The sequence below is a fragment of the Crocuta crocuta genome, unplaced genomic scaffold (assembly GCF_008692635.1).
Source record: "Crocuta crocuta isolate KB4526 unplaced genomic scaffold, BGI_CrCroc_1.0 scaffold93, whole genome shotgun sequence".
NCBI lineage: Eukaryota > Metazoa > Chordata > Mammalia > Carnivora > Hyaenidae > Crocuta > Crocuta crocuta.
In genome coordinates this window covers 545,658-564,101 of record NW_027529641.1, presented here as the reverse complement: position 1 = coordinate 564,101, position 18,444 = coordinate 545,658, and the positions used below count along the sequence as shown (strand labels likewise).

Here is an 18,444-nt window from a genome sequence, read left to right as displayed (position 1 = left end):
ATTAAAAATTTTTTTTTAATTAAAAAAAATTCTAATGTTTTGTTTATTTCTGAGAGAGGGAGAAAGACAGAATGAGCAGGGGAGGGTCAGAGAGAGAGGGAGATACAGAATCTGAAGCAGGCTCCAGGCTCTGAGCTGGCTGTCAGCACAGAGCCCGACGTGGGGCTTGAACCCACAAACTGTGAAGTCATGACCTGAGCCGAAGTCGGACGCTTAACCGACTGAGCCACCCAGGTGCCCCAATTTAAAAATTTTTAATAAAAAAAAAATTCTTTTTAAGTGAGCATATTTTATAGATCCTGAAAGATGGAAGTCAGGTGAGATCAGACTGACAATGAATCCATGTTCCAGAACATGAGCAGAAGAAAGTCATGGCAAAAAGTTTTCAGAAGCAGGGTTGGGTGGGAGAACATGAGGGTATGTGGCGGGTAAACCAGGGATGCTCTGAGCCTGCCAGCAGCAGATACAGGAGGCAGACGATGGCCTGGGAAACTATCGGTTTCTATGCCAACCAGCTAGCACAGCCTACGTGGAGCAGCTGGGTGGGCCATTACCGTCCCCTCCCCGTTGGTGCCAAGGAGTGACCAGCAACAGCCCTTGGCTGCAAGCTGCAAGAGTGAGCATGAGCAGGAAGCCAGAGAGGAAGGCTTTAGTGACAGGTGATAACCGGGAACTGGCGAGAACTGGCGGGAGTGGGAAGGAGCCACCTGAACTACTGGCCCAGCCCGTCCACTTGCATGTACTAGCCCTGCTCGCTGTCAGGGAAGGCAGGACACAGGAAGCAAAATGAGCATCCACGCATGGCAGGACAAGGACAGAGGGACACACCAAAAAGTGAGTAGCAAAAACGCCAAACTGATACCCAAGGGATAAAGCACGAAACAGGAGATTTTAAGTGTATACTTAATATGCTCAGAAATAAGATGGTATCATCTCATTTATGAAACAATCATAGGCTAATACACAAATTTTTAAAAATGGCAACTCAATACATGAACAGATAGCTCAATGGTCACAACTGACAAGAAAATGAGTAAGCTGGAAGACCAAGATACAAGATACAAGGACTCACAAAAATGTGAGTAGCAAACACGCCAAATTGATATCAAAGGGATAAAGCACGGAACAGCAGATTTTAAGTGTATACTAAGTATGCTCAGAAAAAGATGGTATCATCTCATTTATGAAACAATCATAGGCAGATACAAAATATTTTAAAAATGATGACTCAATACATGAACAGATAGCACAATGGTCACAACTGACAAGAAAATGAGTAAGCTGGAAGACCAAGATGAGGAATTCTCCCTGAATGGGAAAAAAGAAAAAACATGGGAAGAATGAGAAAGAAAAGCTAACAGACTCAGATGAAAGAAAGAAGGGTCTAGGAGGTATTTTGTCCTTCTCATATTCCAGAACAGAGTAAATAGAAAGCAAAAGGAGACGCTACCGAAGACCTGAAGGAAGGCATTCAATTCCTTAGAATAAAAATATTCCTTCTTACTAAGTAAAATAAAATTTTAAAAAATACTATCAGGGAGTATTTTTTAATACTCAGTCAGTTAAGATCCAACTCTTGATTTCAGCTCAGGTGAGGATCTCATGGTTCATTCTTTTTTTTTTTTTTTTCAAATAGTTTATTGTCAAATTGGTTTCCATATAACACCCAGTGCTCATCCCCACAAGTGCCCTCTTCCATGCCCATCTCCCCCCTTCCCCCCACATCCATCAGTCCTCAGTTTGTTTCTCAGCATTCAAGAGTCTCTCATGGTTTGCCTCTCTCCCCTTCCCCCACCATTTCCCCCATTCTTCTCCCCCATGGTCCTCAGTTAAGTTTCTCCTAATCCTCCTATACGTGCAAACATATGATATTAGTCCTTCTCTGCCTGACTTATTTCGCTCAGCATAACACCCTCAAGGTCCATCCATGTTACTACACATGGCCAGATTTCATGGTTTCTCACTGCCATGTAGTATTCCATGGTATAGATAAACCACATCTTCTTGATCCATTCATCTGTTGATGGACACTTAGGCTCTTTCCATGTTTTAGCTATTGTTGAGAGTGCTGCTATGAACATTGGGGTACATGTGCTCCTATGCATCAGCATTTCTGTATCCCTTGGGTAAATTCCTAGCAGTGCTATTGCTGGGTCATAGGGGAGTTCTATTGTTAGTTTCCTGAGGAACCTCCACACTGTTTTCCAGAGGGGCTGTACCAGTTTACATTCCCACCAACAGTGTAGGAGGGTGCCCGTTTCTCCACATCCTCGCCAGCATCTAGAGTTCTCTGATTTGCTCATTTTAGCCACTCTGACTGGCGTGAGGTGGTATCTCAGTGTGGTTTTGATTTGTATTTCTCATGGTTCATTCTTGAGTTCAAGCCCTGTGTGGGGCTCAGTGCTGACAGTGTGGAGTCTATTTGGGATTCTTTCTCTCTTTCTCTCTCTCTCTCTGCCCCTCCCCTGCTCACTTGTGCTCTCTTGCTATCAAAAATAAACATTTTAAATAAATACATAAATACATAAAATACAGTAAAGAAAACACAAATATATTTGCCTGTAAGGAAATGTAAGCTCTCTAAAGGACAGAAGCACCCATAGAAATAAGGCATAAGCAACAGACTGCACTAAACAACCATTAATGCTGAAAGTTATAAAGAATTACAGAGAGGAGACAAAACTCAATTGAAAACTGGACAACGGATACAGAGAGAAACCCACGTTCATCATAACAATCTGCCAAGTACAAATTAAAATAAGGAGGGTCCACACCCAACCTACGAGATTACCAAAAACGAACAGCAATAAAAGGAAATATTCAACAATAGTAACATATTGTAGGCGAGGGCATGTTTTCTGCTATGTGGAGGACAGTTTGCCGGCATTTCCTAAACTTTCAACAGCATGTCTCCCCTGGATCCTGACTTCTATTTCTAGGTTCTGTCCTGATTGCTAACACCAGTTAGCTTTTTTTTTTTTTATGTTTATTTATTTTGAGAGAGAGTGAGAGAGAGGGTGCAAGCGCTAGCAGAGGAAGGGACCAGGAGAGAGAATCCCAAGCAGGCTCTGCACTGTCAGCGCAGAGCCCACTATGGGGCTTGATCCCAAGAACAGTGAGATCATGACCTGAACCGAAATCACGAATTGGTCGCTTAACTGACTGAGCCCCCAGGCACCTCAACAGTTTGCTTTCATGAAGTGCTAGAAGCCAGATGCAGTTTTAAGCACTTTATGTAAGTTATTACCTTCAATACTCCTAATAGCCTATAATGAAGGTTAATATTATTACCTTCATTGTTTGGATGAGAAAATAAACTCACAGAGGGGCCAAGGAATGTTTCTTGAATCAAAGAGCAAAAAATGGAGAAGGGAAGGATTTGAGCCCTGGCAGTCTGGCCCCGCTCTCTGCTCTCAAACAGATGCTACTCTCTGTAAGATAAATTCTTATTTATGCACATAAACATACACGGGGTGTTCATGACAGTATTGTTCACACTGCTGAGGAAGTTGCAAAAAAGCAGCAATTGTCAGTAGGGAAACAGATAAATAAAACATCATACTATGGAATGTTACATAGCATTTAAAAGAAAGGAGATATATTTACATGGAAAAACATGGTCAATCTTGAGTACATATTGTGAAGCAAAAAAAAAAGCTTATTGCAGGATAATATGGACATTATAGTATCATATTAATTAAAAATATTCATGTGTGGGGACGCCAGGTTGGCTCAGTTGGTTGAGTGTCCAATTCTTGATTTGGACTCAGGTCATGATCTCACCGTCCGTGAGTTCGAGCCCCACATCGGGCTGTGCGCTGACAGTGGAAAGCCTGCTTGGGATTCTCTCTCTGTCTCTGTCCCTGTCTCTCTCTCTCCACTCCTTCTCCGCTTGTGTGCTCTCTCTGTCTCTCAAAATAAATAAACTTAAAAAAATTCTCGTGTGTACATATGCGTGTGTGTAAATGCACAGAAACAGGTGAAAAAGGTGAACAAATCAAATCATACACAGATAACAACTGTCATCCTGAGGGAGGGGAGCCCGGTGGGGTTTTGATGCCAGCAAAGGCAGGGGATGGGGTTCAAAGGGCATCTCCAGGCCTGTGTACATTTGATAACATCACACTAACGACGTATTCACATCTTTTCTTATGTACAATTAAGGTAGACTCAAGGGAGCATTTTCTTGAGCAGTTGCTGTGCGCCAGGATTATAGTGGCTTACTTCATGGGATTTTTACTCGTATCTTTATTGTGAGTATTACCATTATTACTATGATCGTTATTGTTATTAATTTAACAACACTGAAGGAAAGGAAGATTCAGTGTATTTCAATAGTTTGCTGCAAATGCCTTGATATCTTCGGGGTGTAGATCTGAGCTCTGCTCTGTTGCAGGAGACGAGAAAGGGGCACTACCAACATAGAAACAAGAGCAGAGAACCGGGTGCAAGGGCTCAGCGGACGCAGGCTCACCGCAGCGATCTCGGATGACCAGGTTGCGGCCTTCCTTCAGGTGTATGGTGAGGAGGTAGGCAAAAGGACTGGGCAGGTGACTTAGGCCATCGCCGGCTTCCCCAAACATCTGCACAGATGGAGAAGGAAGTTAAGTCTATTGTTGGGGGATCGAGGGAGAGAATTTCTGAAACCTCTCTTAGCTTGAGTCAAAATAAAAAGGGGGGAGTGGGTTCACGACAAAGGCAAATCTTCAAGCTTCATCTGCCACCCCACCCACCTTGACATTCTTTATAATTATCTGCAGTGGCATTTTATCAAAATTCCGGATGGTATCCTTGCAATATTTAACTTTCCCCAACCTCCCCATGAAAAAATCACACAAGTGGTATTATTGCTCTCCGAAATGTATCAGGATCTGAAATACCCTTCAACTCAGTGACTTCCTGTAGGATTCTTTCTTTCCTTTTTAATTTTTTTAAGTTTATTTATTTATTTTGAGAGTGAGAGCAAGCAGGGGAGGGGCAGAGAAAGAGGGAGGGAGAGCATCCCAAGCTCTGCACTGCCAGCTCGGAGCACGAAGCGGGGTTAAAACTCACGAACCGCGAGTTCATGACCTGGGCTGAAATCAGGGGTCAGGCTCGCAACCTACTGAGCCACCCAGGTGCACCTGCAGGATTCTTTCATCTAGAACTCGCGGTGGAATATGCAGGAGGAAGTAGCATGCAGAAATGCAGCTGTGGGTTAGTTAGCCCCAACAGACATGTGAACACGTGGAGGTAAAGTGGCTTCCTCATTTTCTCCCCCTTCCCACCAAGCCCTTCCACTCCGGTGCACCTCCTCCGCGTGAAATAAAAACACTGCAGTTCACGTTCATGACCACTCAGCTGTTGGCCTCCTGGGCCTGCACATCCCTTAGGCACGTGCCCCTCCAGGGTCCACGGGGACACACTTTGAATGCTCTCCCCTCTGTGTAGTTTTTCTCCATTCCTTGGCCCCCACTGTGGTGTCTCCTACACTTGACCCTCAGCCTTGCCTCCCCTCAGCTCGGCTCACACCCCTCCCCAGGAATGCATCGACTCCTACAGGGCGCCATGTCGAGTCCAACTCTATTTTTGAAGATTTATCAAACAAATCCAATTAAAGATTCAAACCAGAGTTTTGCACTAGTTCAAATTTTTGTCTTTCCAGAGAGAAAGGGCAGATAAAGTAATTTCTCGTTCACTTTTTCGACATTCAATTAATCGATTCTATGGCTAGGTCTCCCTTGACAGCCCTCTTTTGAAAGCTCTCCCCAATTCAGGTTTCAAAGCACTTCAGAATGGCTTTGTCTCCTTTACTTTCCCACTCAATTGGAGGGCAGTTCTGTATTTTTAGAAAAATCTGTCCCCATCTGACAAATCAATAGACTCTGAATTAACCTCTTTCCACTCTAATTTGCCAGGCCCATCTCTGTAGGTGGCTATGGTTCAGCGTTCTTGAAAAATTGAAGAGGCAAAGAAATACAGATCCAAACATCTGGGAAGAAATATTTCTAATATTTACTCTAGTGTTTGTTTTTAAGGCCTGTCACTCACAGATTGCTCTTCAAACTGTTGAGATGTCAGAGAAGCATTCAGATCCCCACTTCCACATGGCTNTTTTAAAAAAAAAAGAAAAGAAAAGCAAAATGATATTAACCCACAGGGATATCCTTTATCAGGTCTTGCCCTTTGAATCTTTCACATGCATGCTCAGTTTCGGGTAGGCAGGCTGCCTTTGTGCATGTGTGGCAAGTCTTGGCAACAAAAGTTTGATTCGGTGGAATCCACCTGACTTTAGCCTTGGGCATCTTGGCCATTGATCAGAGCATCGGAGCGTGGGTAAGGCTGATTCTATTCCAGCATCAGGCTGCTCCGTCATCCCTAGTCTGTCCAGGGCTTCACGTGCCAGCAGCTTTGTTGTGATGAGTGAAACGGGAGCAGCAGAGCCACCCCACCAGCGCCCTCCCGGGATGGGCCTGTGTGACCGCCTGCCACCAAAAAGAAATGGATGGATCGGGTACCAGAGACCTGGGCTTGTCACACGGGAGGAAACATTTCAACAATGTGATCCGGGAGCCCTTCCTCAAACCATACCTTTGTGAGTCTGTACGATCACCAACCAAAGGATGAGAAATGCAAATTCTGAACAAATTGACCTCAGAATGAGAGGTCTGTTTTCTAATTTAAGATGCCCAGGAGGGGCACCTGGGTGATTTGGTGGGCCGCACATCTGACCCTTGCTTTCTGCTCAGGTCATGATCTCTTGGTTGGTGGGACTGAGCTCCACATCAGGATCTACACTGTGCAGAATCTGCTTGAGGTTCTCTCTCTCCCTTTCTCTCCTCCGCCATCTCTCTCAAAATAGATAAATAAATAGATAAGTAGATAAATAAATAAACAAATAAATAAATAAATAGCTGCCCAGGAAATGATCCCACAGAGCAATGAAGTGGGCAACAGTCAGTAGTCAGTGTGGGATATAGTAGATATGTCCATTATGCAGGTTTGATACGCATAATGCAGTCCAGAAGAACCTGGGGACTCTTTGAAGGTTTCTGGGGATGGATGTAAGGGTGGCTGCCTGCAAGAAAAGGCAGAGTGGAAGGGAAATGAGCTCATGATCTTCCAGCACTTTGGGACATTTTCCTGGCTGGTTCGCGCATTAGCCAGGGCTGACTTCCGCTATGAGAAACACGGGATTTCTCCCTCCAAACCAGGCTAGGTAACTCCGAAGTTAGAGGCAAACTGAGGCAGGCAGCAGACCTGTGGAGGCTGCTTCGATGACCATGAACCACTGGGGGTAGATGTGGGGACAGGGGGCATCGTGGTCGTTGGTCTTTCCCATCCATCGCATCCATCAGAGAGGCCATGACACGGGTCAGACTTTCTGCCTGGATGGCAGGCTCCCTTCCAAGGCACGCGCGCGCACACACACACACGCACATACACACACACATGCACAAGTGCACACAATCTCTTTGTCTCTGTCTCTCTTAGAAAGAGCTTTAGGCAGCAAGAGGCTCTGGGCTTCCAAGCACGAAGGCAGTTCTTGGCCCCCTACGAGGAATGGGGGGATGGTGAGAGGCTGCAAACAAGCAGGGGATCTCCGTCCACCCCTGTGCATGCAGGGACGTCACAAAATGCTGCAGCCAGGCAGCCATCAGCCCTGATCAGAAGGTGGCCTGGAGCCTCACAAGTCCTTTCCCAGGAAGGACAGAGGCCCTCGGGCTCCCGCACCCATGATGCTCCCACCTGCCTCCTTCTCCACCAGTCCCAGGCCTAATGTCCCTGGACTGCGAAGATGATTCATTTACTTCAGATACATTCACCAGGATCAACGATTATTTCAGACACTTGGACCTTTCCTGAAGGCTCCCAGCACTGTGGTCACCAGAATGACCCTGGCCCTCGATGACCTACCACTGGAAGTGAGGGCCGAGAAGAGAGCCCTAACCCTCAGTGTAGGAGAGCTGTTAGCAGACTTGTAAAGAAGAGACAACCTCAACTCGTCACCTCCCACCCTGGCTCTTGAGCTCCTATTTTGTCCTATGTGAAAGGCAGCCAGGATGGTTGGACAGGACTATCTGATGACCTTTATGAGGACAATCAGAAACTTACTTGACTCCCTCAGTGTCAAAAGATTTGCCCTATGCCTTTCACACCACACGCGATATCTCCTGGAAGCTTACGAACTCCTCTACTACCTGATTTACAAAACCACAAGAACCCGGCCATGCCATCACGTCCAGAGCCCACTATGCACCACCTGCCGTCGGATCCACTGTAGCCTGAAGACCCACTGGTGTCTCCAGTTTTAGGAAACGAATCGATGCTCCACTTAACCAATCCTGTGCAATTCTACCAAGCCACCAGCACCGGGATCAGAATTTCCATTTAAAGTGTGTGGTTATTTGCTAAAGATCGTGGTGGTCCAGAATCTTCTACTGTCAGCCACAAAGCTGGATGGACAGGGGCTTTCAAATGTCAGCCCTCAGAGGCCACACCAAACACCCTCTCCCGAGTTGGCCTCACTGTACTTAATGCTAATTAAGGGACAAAATGAGTCCACACAATCACCATCACTTACACGCTGTCAAAACTGAACACGGCGCTTTTATCCAATATGTGATAAGTCTTCCACTTACAACAACATGGAAATTAAATGTGAAGAATGACATTAATTCAATGTTATGGCTGGTTTTACTCACAGAAAAGTCACAGAACTTAAACTTACGGTTCCCACGGCCACCTTAACTGTCACACACACCATATATACACACAAACGAAGGAAACCGATCACCGTAATGAAGAGCCAAAATGTTACATCGGCACCGGAGGACACGTTACAGCTGCTGGGGGACACATAACCTTGAATGTTCCCCTACAATTTGCAGAGAGCCTCAGGTACTACACCTGAATAGAAGGTACACTCCTTCACTTCTTTGTCAACCCAGGAACCATGCAAATGGGCTTTTCTTTAATGACAGCACAATTAAGATTTTCCTCATAGGAGTCCCTTGTATCTCACTATCATCAGAATATATTTGTGATGTACTCAACAAGCATAATCAAGCCCTCTGGTTGTTTTTTTTTTATTTTATTTTACTTTTGAAAAATTAACACATGGTAAAACTGCTGTTTTGTAGATGTATACAGTGCTACATTTTTTATATGTTCATTTTGAGAGAGAGAGAGAAAGAGAGAGACCAAGTAGGGGAAGGGGAGAGGGACAGACAGACAGACCGATAGACACACCAAGCAGGCTCCTCACTGTCAGCAAATAACCCAACATAGGGCTCGATCCCTTGAACCCTGAGATTCTGACCTGAGCGGAAATCAATGGTCACTTGCTTCACCGACTGAGCCACTCGAGCACCTCCGATGGTACAGTTTTTGACACACATATGTATCTGAGGGACCACCACAGCCATCAAGACAGAACAGTTCTGTCACCCCGTTAACACTCATTCATGCTATCCCACTGGGGTTAAACCATCCCGGGACCACAGCAGCCACTTGTCTGTCTTCCCCATGTAATTTTATCGTTTCCAGAATACTATACACATGGACTCGGTCAATATGCAAACATCTGACACCAACATCCTTCACTCAGCCCAATGCCTTTGAAACCCATCCAAGTTGTCCTCTATAATCATTCAAACTTTTTTTGTGGCCGAATACTATTCCATTGTACAGATGCGCCCTAGTTTATCCATTTGGTGTTGGTTTCAAAAGTGGCTAACACATTATTTCCAAGGACACAGGGAAACGTACATAATTTTGAATATCCTAATGCTAAGGGCGCCTGGGTGGCTCAATTGGTTAAGCATCTGACTTCAGCTCAGGTCATGATCTTGCGATTCGTGAGTTCAAGCCCTGTCAGGCTCTGCTGACAGCTCAGAGCCTGGAGCCTGCTTCCAATTCCATGTCTCCCTTCTCTACCCCTCCCCTGCTCATGCTCTGTCTCTGTCTCTCTAGATCAAAAATAAACAATAAAAAAATTGTGATTGAATATCATAATGCTAAAAAAGGTTAATATGTAAAAGAGGTCTAATTACTTAGAAACATTCCAAAAGCATGGCAATAACAACATGGCATGAAAATTAGGATATGATTTAGCCATCTCTCCCACAATGCTCACTGCTGGCTTTTGGATAAGTGGTTTTGTGTTTTCTGGTTTTGTTTTGTCTTTAATGACAAGAGAGTTTGCATTGGTTATTTCCATTCTACCTAAACCGAAATCAGTGGGAAGGTAACAGATTTTGCATTCTCTGTAGAGGAGAGTCCCCTAACTGCAAGAAGGCAAATTTATTAAAATTTAGTAGGATATGGGGAGATATGAGCTTGGATGGGCCAATCTATAAAAAAAAAAGCAACTCTCCGCCCATCACAGAGGATCTCAAGAGCAAGACACTGATGTGAGTAAACAACTTCCTTTTGTGTACACTAAATGTGATCTTGTACAAATACCACCTCCCCTGTGGCTCATCCAAAGGCTCTCACCATGATGTACACACAGGAAGCCAAATTATAAACCATGTAAACAATCACTGCGTGTTTAAACTTCAGTAGAAGGAGACATAAACCCACATCTAGGAAAGCTAAATGAGGAACATGCTGGCTAAAAAGAGAATTTCTACAGTCTTTGAAAAATACTCAGGATACATCAGTAGAGCGAACGATACCCTTAATATGTATTTACTTAATCGGTCTGCCCACATCTAAGTTACTGAGACTCTGAACACTCTGGATGACACTCTCGAACACAAACACAAGACAAGACAAAGGAAGTAGCAAAAAGAGCAAAGGGGATGGGATGGCTAGAAAGACCCTTAAGCACAGCCTGGATACAGTGACAGAATCAAAACAAGACCCATAGGACAACTAGAGCACAAAATTACAATGTCTGGAGCACCTGGGTGGCTCGGTCAGTTAAGCGTCCAACTTCAGTTAAGGCATGATCTCATCATTTGTGAGTTCGAGCCCCATGTCAGGCTCTGAGCTGTCAACACGAAGCCTGGAGCCTGCTTTGGGTTCTGTGTCTCCCCTCTCTCTCTGCCCCTCCCCGGCTCATTCTCTGTCTCTCCTGTCTCTCTCCCTCTCAAAAATGAATAAGCATTTTTAAAAAATTTTAAAAATCTATAATGTCTGTTCAGAAAAACTCAGGTCTACCGAGCAGCTGAGTCTACGTCTATGCAGATTCACTTTTTACACAGCTTTTCAGGAGGCTATTGATCATACAATCAAGGTACACATATTTAGTTTCTCCCCACTCCCAAGATTGTTTTCTCTGTAAGCGATTACTCTGGAGTGATAATATGCAAAATATAAGGCATGTGTGTGTGTGTGTGTATATGCATGTGTGTACATATAGACACTACTCAATCACAGGTCAGTATCAATCAGTGGTCAGCAAGTTACAATCCACCACCTTTTTTATAGATAAAGTTTAAACTTTGAAACACAGCCCCATCTATCCATTTAAATACTGTCTATGGATGATCTCAGGACACAATACCAAGGCTGAAAAGTTGCAACAGAGGCCTTCTGGTCCACAAAGCTAGACATATTTATCACCTAGCCCTTTATGGAAAAAGTGTGCCAACCCCGGGTATAGTCAACCTTTCTTTTCCTGTTCAGTAATAGTTGTCCACTGACCTTTCATGCATTGTTTTCATGCTTGTTACCAGTAGATAGTTTATTTCTTATTTTTAAAATTTGTTTAATGGGTATTTATTTTTGAAAAGAGAGACAGAGCCAGAGAACAAGTGGGTGGGCACAGAGAGAAACGGAGATGGAGAATCTGGAGCAGGCTTCAGGCTCTGAGCTGCCAGCACAGAGCTGGACATGGAGCTTGAACTCATGAACCCTGAGATCATGATCTGATCCAAAGCTGGACGCTCAATTGACTGAGCCACCCAGGCACCCCACTAGTAGATAGTTTAAAGTAATAATGGTCCCCTTTACATTTCCTTAGCACTTTCTAATATACAAATACACACACACTCCTATTAACTTCTTATAAGGGACCCACAGGCTGTCATGAGTATCACCAATATACAAATAAAGAAGCCCAAGTGAATGGGGACAAACAGTTGCCTGAGGGAGACCAAAGAGTTAGGCATTCGCTTGAGTGTCCTGGGCCTTCTACTCTTTTCATTGGGCCATGACTTGCCCAAAATCCAAAATGAGAACCCCTCGCCTGGTATACTGATCCGCAATTCTCTGCAGGGGCCGTCGAGGCTCGGGGGGTCAGAAATACCTGATTTCCACCCGACTTGTTCCACTTCCTAGCTTTGCGTCCTTGAAAAAGTGACTTAAAATTCAAGATATGGGAACTTGTCCAAAAGGGGCAAAAAAGACACTGACTTGCCTCACAGATTGGTGGGGGCGGGGGGCAGAGTGCAATTCATTCACTCCAAGAAGACCTATGAGCAGTGGTGTTTCTGGGCCAGATGCCACTCGAGGCTGCTTGGATACAGTGTGAGCCAGGCAGACGTGGTCCAATGAGACAATACTCACGTACTGTGCCTAGCAAAGCCCCTTATACACAACCTCACGGAAAGTGGGACTTGATTGTTGTTGCTTTCCTATTAGTATTGTTAATTTACTATGATGATTCGTATTAAGACAGGGGTGAGTTTAGGAAGACTGGAGGAAGACACTCCATGAAGGTGGTCAGCCACCCGAGTCCCTCCCTTCACTCCCTCCATCCCTTCCCCTCTGCCACTTGCATCATGACAGAGAGAGCTGGCTAATGACACCACGGGCCAGTGCGACCTCCCCTTGCACACAGAGCTCATCAGCCCTTGTGGGCTTCTTGCATGGCTCTCTCCCCAGGTGAAGCTTCTACTTAAGCTATTCCCAGGGTCTACATCAGGTATCACAATGCCACCTGTATACTACTGATCCCTTCCTGTGAGCAACACAGTATGGAGCCCCTGGGAGTCCTTTGGAAGGATCCCCTCCTCTTTGGTACCCAGATGGTCCTCAGAGTCTAGCAGGACTGCCCGACAGGACGGGAAAGTCTGCATGATGCGGCCTCAGAAATAACTCACATCTCCTACCATGGAGCCCTCATCCCCTCCTGTCCGGCCCCCATGGTTTGCTGGCTCTTCCTGAAACATACCAGGCACTGTTGTGCCTCCCTGGAGCCTGGACACTTACTATCGTCTCGCCTACAGAGGCTTCTCCTCCAGACCCACACACATCTTACTTCCTCGCCTCCTCTAGGGCGCTGGGTAAATGTTATCATCTCAGAAGACGTCTTTCCTGACCCCTCTGTCCAGACTCGAACCCCTGTCATCCCAGCACTCCCCAAGAACCGTCTCTGCTTCGTTTCTCTCCATTACACCTACCCCTCTCTGAATCTCTCTGTAGCCTGCCACTGTTGAGATCAAGATAGGGTCTCCATGAGGAAGTGGATTTTTGTCTATTTTCTTGACGGCTGTGCTCCTGGTGCCCAGAGCAGCATCCGCACATGTGAGCCGCTCAACGGGAGGAAGAAAAAAGGCACCAAGCCTGTGAAAGACCCTGCAATGTGGTGGACATGCCTGGCTCACTGACACTGCGACGTTGAGTAACGATTTTTGAGATAAAACAAAAATAGTAAAGGACGCGTAATTGACATGCGGAGAAACTAACATACTCGTTTACCAGCTGGAGGCCAGGTCCTCTGTACCGGTTTGTCATTTTCTTTCTTTGTGGTCACTAAACTGAAGCTCTGTGGTTGCCTCGTAGTGGTTCTAGAAACATCCCAATAAGGTACTTCTCTAAACCACTCAACTCATCTACATAAGCTAACACCAAAGTTAGTTATTTAAAACATCAGCTGCCAAATATAATGTCAGGAAAGGATATACCTAGTGTGTGTGTGGGGGGGGGTTACACGAATGAGGAGGGGGGATTACATTAAAGGGAGGCCAGTAATCCTTCCAATCAGGATTATTAGTTGCTGACCATAATAATAAACCCATTTAACCACTATTATTACCTCTGCATTTAAAAGGGCACAATCGCAGGGGGGCGGGGGGAGGGGGGACTGGGTGGCTCAGTTGGTTAAGCCTACAGCTATGGCCCAGGTCATGATCTCACAGTTTGTGAGTTCAAGCCCCGTGTCAGGCTCTATGCTGATTGTTCAGAGCCTGGAGCCTGCTTCGGATTCTATGTCTCCCTCTCTCTCTCTGCCCCTCCCCAACTCATACACACTCTCTCTCTCTCTCAAAAATATATAAAAACATTAAATTTTTTAAAAAAGACAGTTTCAGAGCAACATGAATCAATACATTTCACATAAACAAGGCTTGCAGGAAGCTGGGCAGGAAGAAAAAGAAAGCATCATGTCTATCCTTCAGGAGCTTCCAATCAAACAAGAGAGGCAAACTTCTAAATAACCAACTATGGGGGAGCCTGGGTGGCTCAGTCAATTAAGCATCCCGACTTTGGCTCAGATTGAACTCGTGGTTCGTGAGTTCGAGCCCTGTGTCGGGCTCTGTGCTGACAGCTCGGAGCCTGGAGCTTCTGATTCTGTCTGTCTGTCTGTCTGTCTGTCTCTCTCTCTCTCTGCCCCTCCCAACTTGCACTCTGTCTCTCTCAAAAATAATAAATGAACCTTAAAAATAAATAAATAAATAACCAACTACATACAAGGTGGTGAAGATGTTTGCCAGGAACATAAGGTGCCCGTTACCACCTCCCAGGCCCAAGTTTGGTGATGGCAGTAAGGAGAACGAAACTCTAGGACCACCTTCTACCCATCAGAGGCTAGGCATACAAAGTCACTGAAAGGAGGCAGTCTGGTTGCTAGGCAACCATGAAAGGCTATCAGCCTGACTGAAAGTGATAATCTGCAGCTAATAAATTAATGTGTCAATCAATAAAAAGGGAGAGGTCAAGCAGGAAAGCCTGGGTAGAAGTTTGGACATGGCCTTGAACCCTACAGAGGGAAGAGACAGCCTATGCCATAGTACTTGAAGAATCGTGGCATTCCGTGGCCTATGGATGTCATTGGCTCAAGGAAACAAAGCATGAGTCTGTCAAGACCTCATTTGCACCTCAGTCCTTGTTACGAGATGGACGGCATATCAGACACCCCTCAGCGTGGAACCCATCCGTTCTCCTTGCAGAAATTCATGTTCGTGCAACAATCTCCTTGTTCTATGTGACTTCTCACATAGGCCGCCTCCAAAGAGTCAATCCACTTAACAGACTCGCCCAAGTATTTCCAGGCCCTGTTAAAATTATGGCTCCCTACACGGTAACGAAGTTGAGGTTTATTATGATTTGACTTCCTAAGTAACTTGACAATCATGAAGCAGTGTGCTGTTGCTCTCAAAATAAATATTAGAGTCTATACAGTATTTCTCCCTCATTGCAAATTAGTCACGATTGTCATTTATGGCTCCGTCTCATGAGCACTCTGGCTCCATCTCATGAGTCGGTCCCAGATGGCCAGTGGACAGTTAATACAGGTCTAGGAGGTGGGTGGCCTTCTCAGGGTCTTACCCAGTGACACCTTTGCCTACCACCAATTTACTTTTCCTTCTCTACCTCCCTGACCTGTCTCAACTCCCTTCTCCCCCTACAGATGCCGACAGAAAGCAGAACGGGGTTAGTGCTCAGTAACAGCAAAAGTGGCACGCCAGGCAAACAAGAGAAGGGTGATTATACTGACTGTGCAGTCGGGAAAACCCTCACAGGGAAGGAGACTTTCAGCTGAGCCTTGATGGATGAGAGGGTTTCCTGGAAAAGAAGGGTGAGATGAAGAAGTGAGGAGGAGACAGAGGTGAGATGCATCAATGAAGGTTTCAGTGAAAAGCAAGGCAAGTGAGACAGTCTCAGGTCATCCACGAGTTTTTCACTTGAAACCACCAGGCAGATAGTGGTGATGTTGCCGAGAACAACCATCTGTATTTGTGAGGGCTCCTGAGGGAGACAAAATTCTGTCAGAACAAGTTGAGATCAGGTTTCTGTGGAATATCCACGGTGATATGAACTGGGGGCCCAAGGAAAAGTCTGGAGAACCCTCTCCTACCAAGGTATCCTTTACTGCAAACCTACTTTCCTCTATTTTGGTTTTATGGCTGGTTGAAGCACCATCATTGAGACTATCCCAAGGCTCCATGTGGCTTCTCTGTTCTCACATTCTTTCTTCTTCTTCCTTCTTAATGTTGTGCTTTGCACCCTCATTCCACTTCCCCATAACTGTAAGCCTGCACCTTGCTTCATTGCTGACACTGGCAGGACCAGGAAGAAGTTAGAAGACATTCAGACACCACCATTTGGGGTCTTATCCCATGGCTGTGGGCTCAGCCTGGTAACAAGTTGCCATTGTATATAAAACATGGAAGACAAACCCCAATGGGTGTCTTCCACCACAGAAGTTCCTTTCCTTACCTCTCTGGAAAGCTACAAACAAAATAAGTTACAGCAAGGAGACTTGACTAACATCTGATTGTCCCTGTGGTGCAACGAGTTTGTCACATGCCAACCCTTTCCTCACCCCTTCTTTGCTTCCCCCAACCCATGAAAGTGATAGAAACCTGGCCACTATTCACTAGGAAGAAAACAGATGACCCACATCCTAGATACAGATTAGCCAACCCCAAAATTCACATGACACACATTCCCCAGGACTTCCATCTTCATTAAAAGAGAGAGAGAGAGAGAGAGAGATGTTTGGACTATAGTCCAAATTCTGATTTAGTAATCTGGTGGCTGAATTTACATTAAATTCATTCTAGAAGTACAAGATTTGTCTCATAATTAGACTTGGCTCTTTTATCGAAATACTAAAGCTTTGTAAAATCAGTGACTCCGTAAGAATTTGCATCGTTCATTTTTTATCTTTGTGGGTTTTTTAGAGAAGGCAAGTGTAGCTGTCCGCAAGCAAGTATGCACACGTGTACACTGGCACACACATGCACACACGTACATGCATTCTTGCCTACGGTAGGACTGGGCAACGGTGGAGAGAAAGACATGCACACACTGAAAAGCAAAAAGTTCGAGGAAAAGTTATGCTCTTAATTTTGTTGGCAGGGATATGGAAAACAGAAAACCCATCCGATGGGGCTTTTAATGCCTTAAAGATCCCATAAAGCTTGTTTGTAATAGTTTTGAAGTACACAGAGGCCAACCCTAAAACAAACAGGAACCATGGGTGCAATCAATACCACCTGAATTTACATTCTTGTAAATGACATTCTGTCCATCCCAGCTAACCACAAAAATAACTCCTAGCCAAATTTTCCAAGGGCATCGAGTGCACTTAAAAAAGAAAAAAAAAGAAAGAAAGGAAGGAAGGAAAGGAAAGGAAAGGATAGGAAAGGAAAGGAAAAGAAAAGAAAAGAAAAGAAAAGAAAAGAAAAGAAAAGAAAAGGAACAGGAGAGTTCCCAGCCTTGATCTCACCTCGGGCTCTTCAAATGCAGCCTCTTCAAGGGGAGATTTCTGGAGCAGATCCAAGATGTCATTGCCCGAAGGCCTCCTGTCCTCAGCAGGAGAGGCGTAGGCCTCCTCGGAGTCTGTTTCCCCCGCGTGGAGGGGGCCTGCTTCTTCCTGGCTCCAATCCAATTCTTCTTCAGACTGTTTCAGGGAGCTGCTGCTGCTCTTGGGGAAGATCCCTGCAGTCGACAGGCTGCTGGGCACCGAGGTATAGGATGACTGAGGCCCAGAGTAAGGCCGCCCCTCTGGGGCCAAGGCCTCAGCCTCCAGGAGGTCAGGGACAGAAAGGCTGAGGCGGCGGTCCAAGGGACGCCTTGCCCTTAGGTCTAGGGGCTTGCTTGCATTCTTTTTCACCTTCCTCTTGCTCAGGTTGATTAACAAAGGCCTGGTTCGCTGTTTCAAAGAGCCCCAGACAGATGGTTTATCCATATCCATGACTGCGTGAAGACCCGGAAGTCACTCCATGAGCTTTCCTCTCTACGGAAAACCACTTCAGTGGCTCCTAGAAAACAGAATATAAGGAGAGAGAACATGAGCCTTCTTGGCAGTATCCAAGCACATCAAAGTGTAAAATGTGACTTGAAAGTTCTAACGCTTTCCTCTAAGGGATCAAGACTGAAGCATTCGATTGGTAATGTCTACAAGTATTTAAAAATTTTTTTTCATGTTTTCTTTTTATTTTAGAGAGGGAGGGAGGGAGGGAGAGCACAAGCAGGGGAGGGGCAGAGAGAGAGAGACACAGAATCTGAAAGTGAGTGATAGGAATGCTTCACCAATAAATATTTAATTACACAGACTGGCACATGCGATGCAGGAAAGGAAGCAATTTGAGATATTACAGGTTGGACTCAGTAGGGATCAAATCAAAATCAAATTTGGATACAAAAAAAAAAAGAAATTGAACCACTTTCCTATACCAAACACCAAAATAAATTCAAAATGGATTAAAGATCTGAATATGAGACAATAAAAATCCTAGAAGAGAGCACAGGGAGNTATATTGATTATAATATATCAATAAATAT

General features: G+C 45.1%; 1 protein-coding gene across 3 annotated transcripts in view; it reads right to left on the bottom strand.

The window, feature by feature from the left end:
* The window catches only part of MCTP2 (multiple C2 and transmembrane domain containing 2), a 187,308-nt gene extending 169,391 nt beyond the window's left edge, over positions 1-17,917 (bottom strand). For all 3 annotated transcript variants that reach the window (XM_077762357.1, XM_077762358.1, XM_077762359.1), the window contains exons 1-3: positions 17,387-17,917; positions 6,031-6,093; positions 4,475-4,583 (exon numbers count right to left, since the gene is read on the bottom strand). In XM_077762357.1, coding sequence (XP_077618483.1) covers positions 4,475-4,583; positions 6,031-6,093; positions 17,387-17,854 — 640 coding nt within the window. In that variant the 5' untranslated portion in view covers positions 17,855-17,917. The remainder of the gene's footprint in view (positions 1-4,474; positions 4,584-6,030; positions 6,094-17,386) is intronic.
* Between the last annotated feature and the right edge of the window lie 527 nt (positions 17,918-18,444).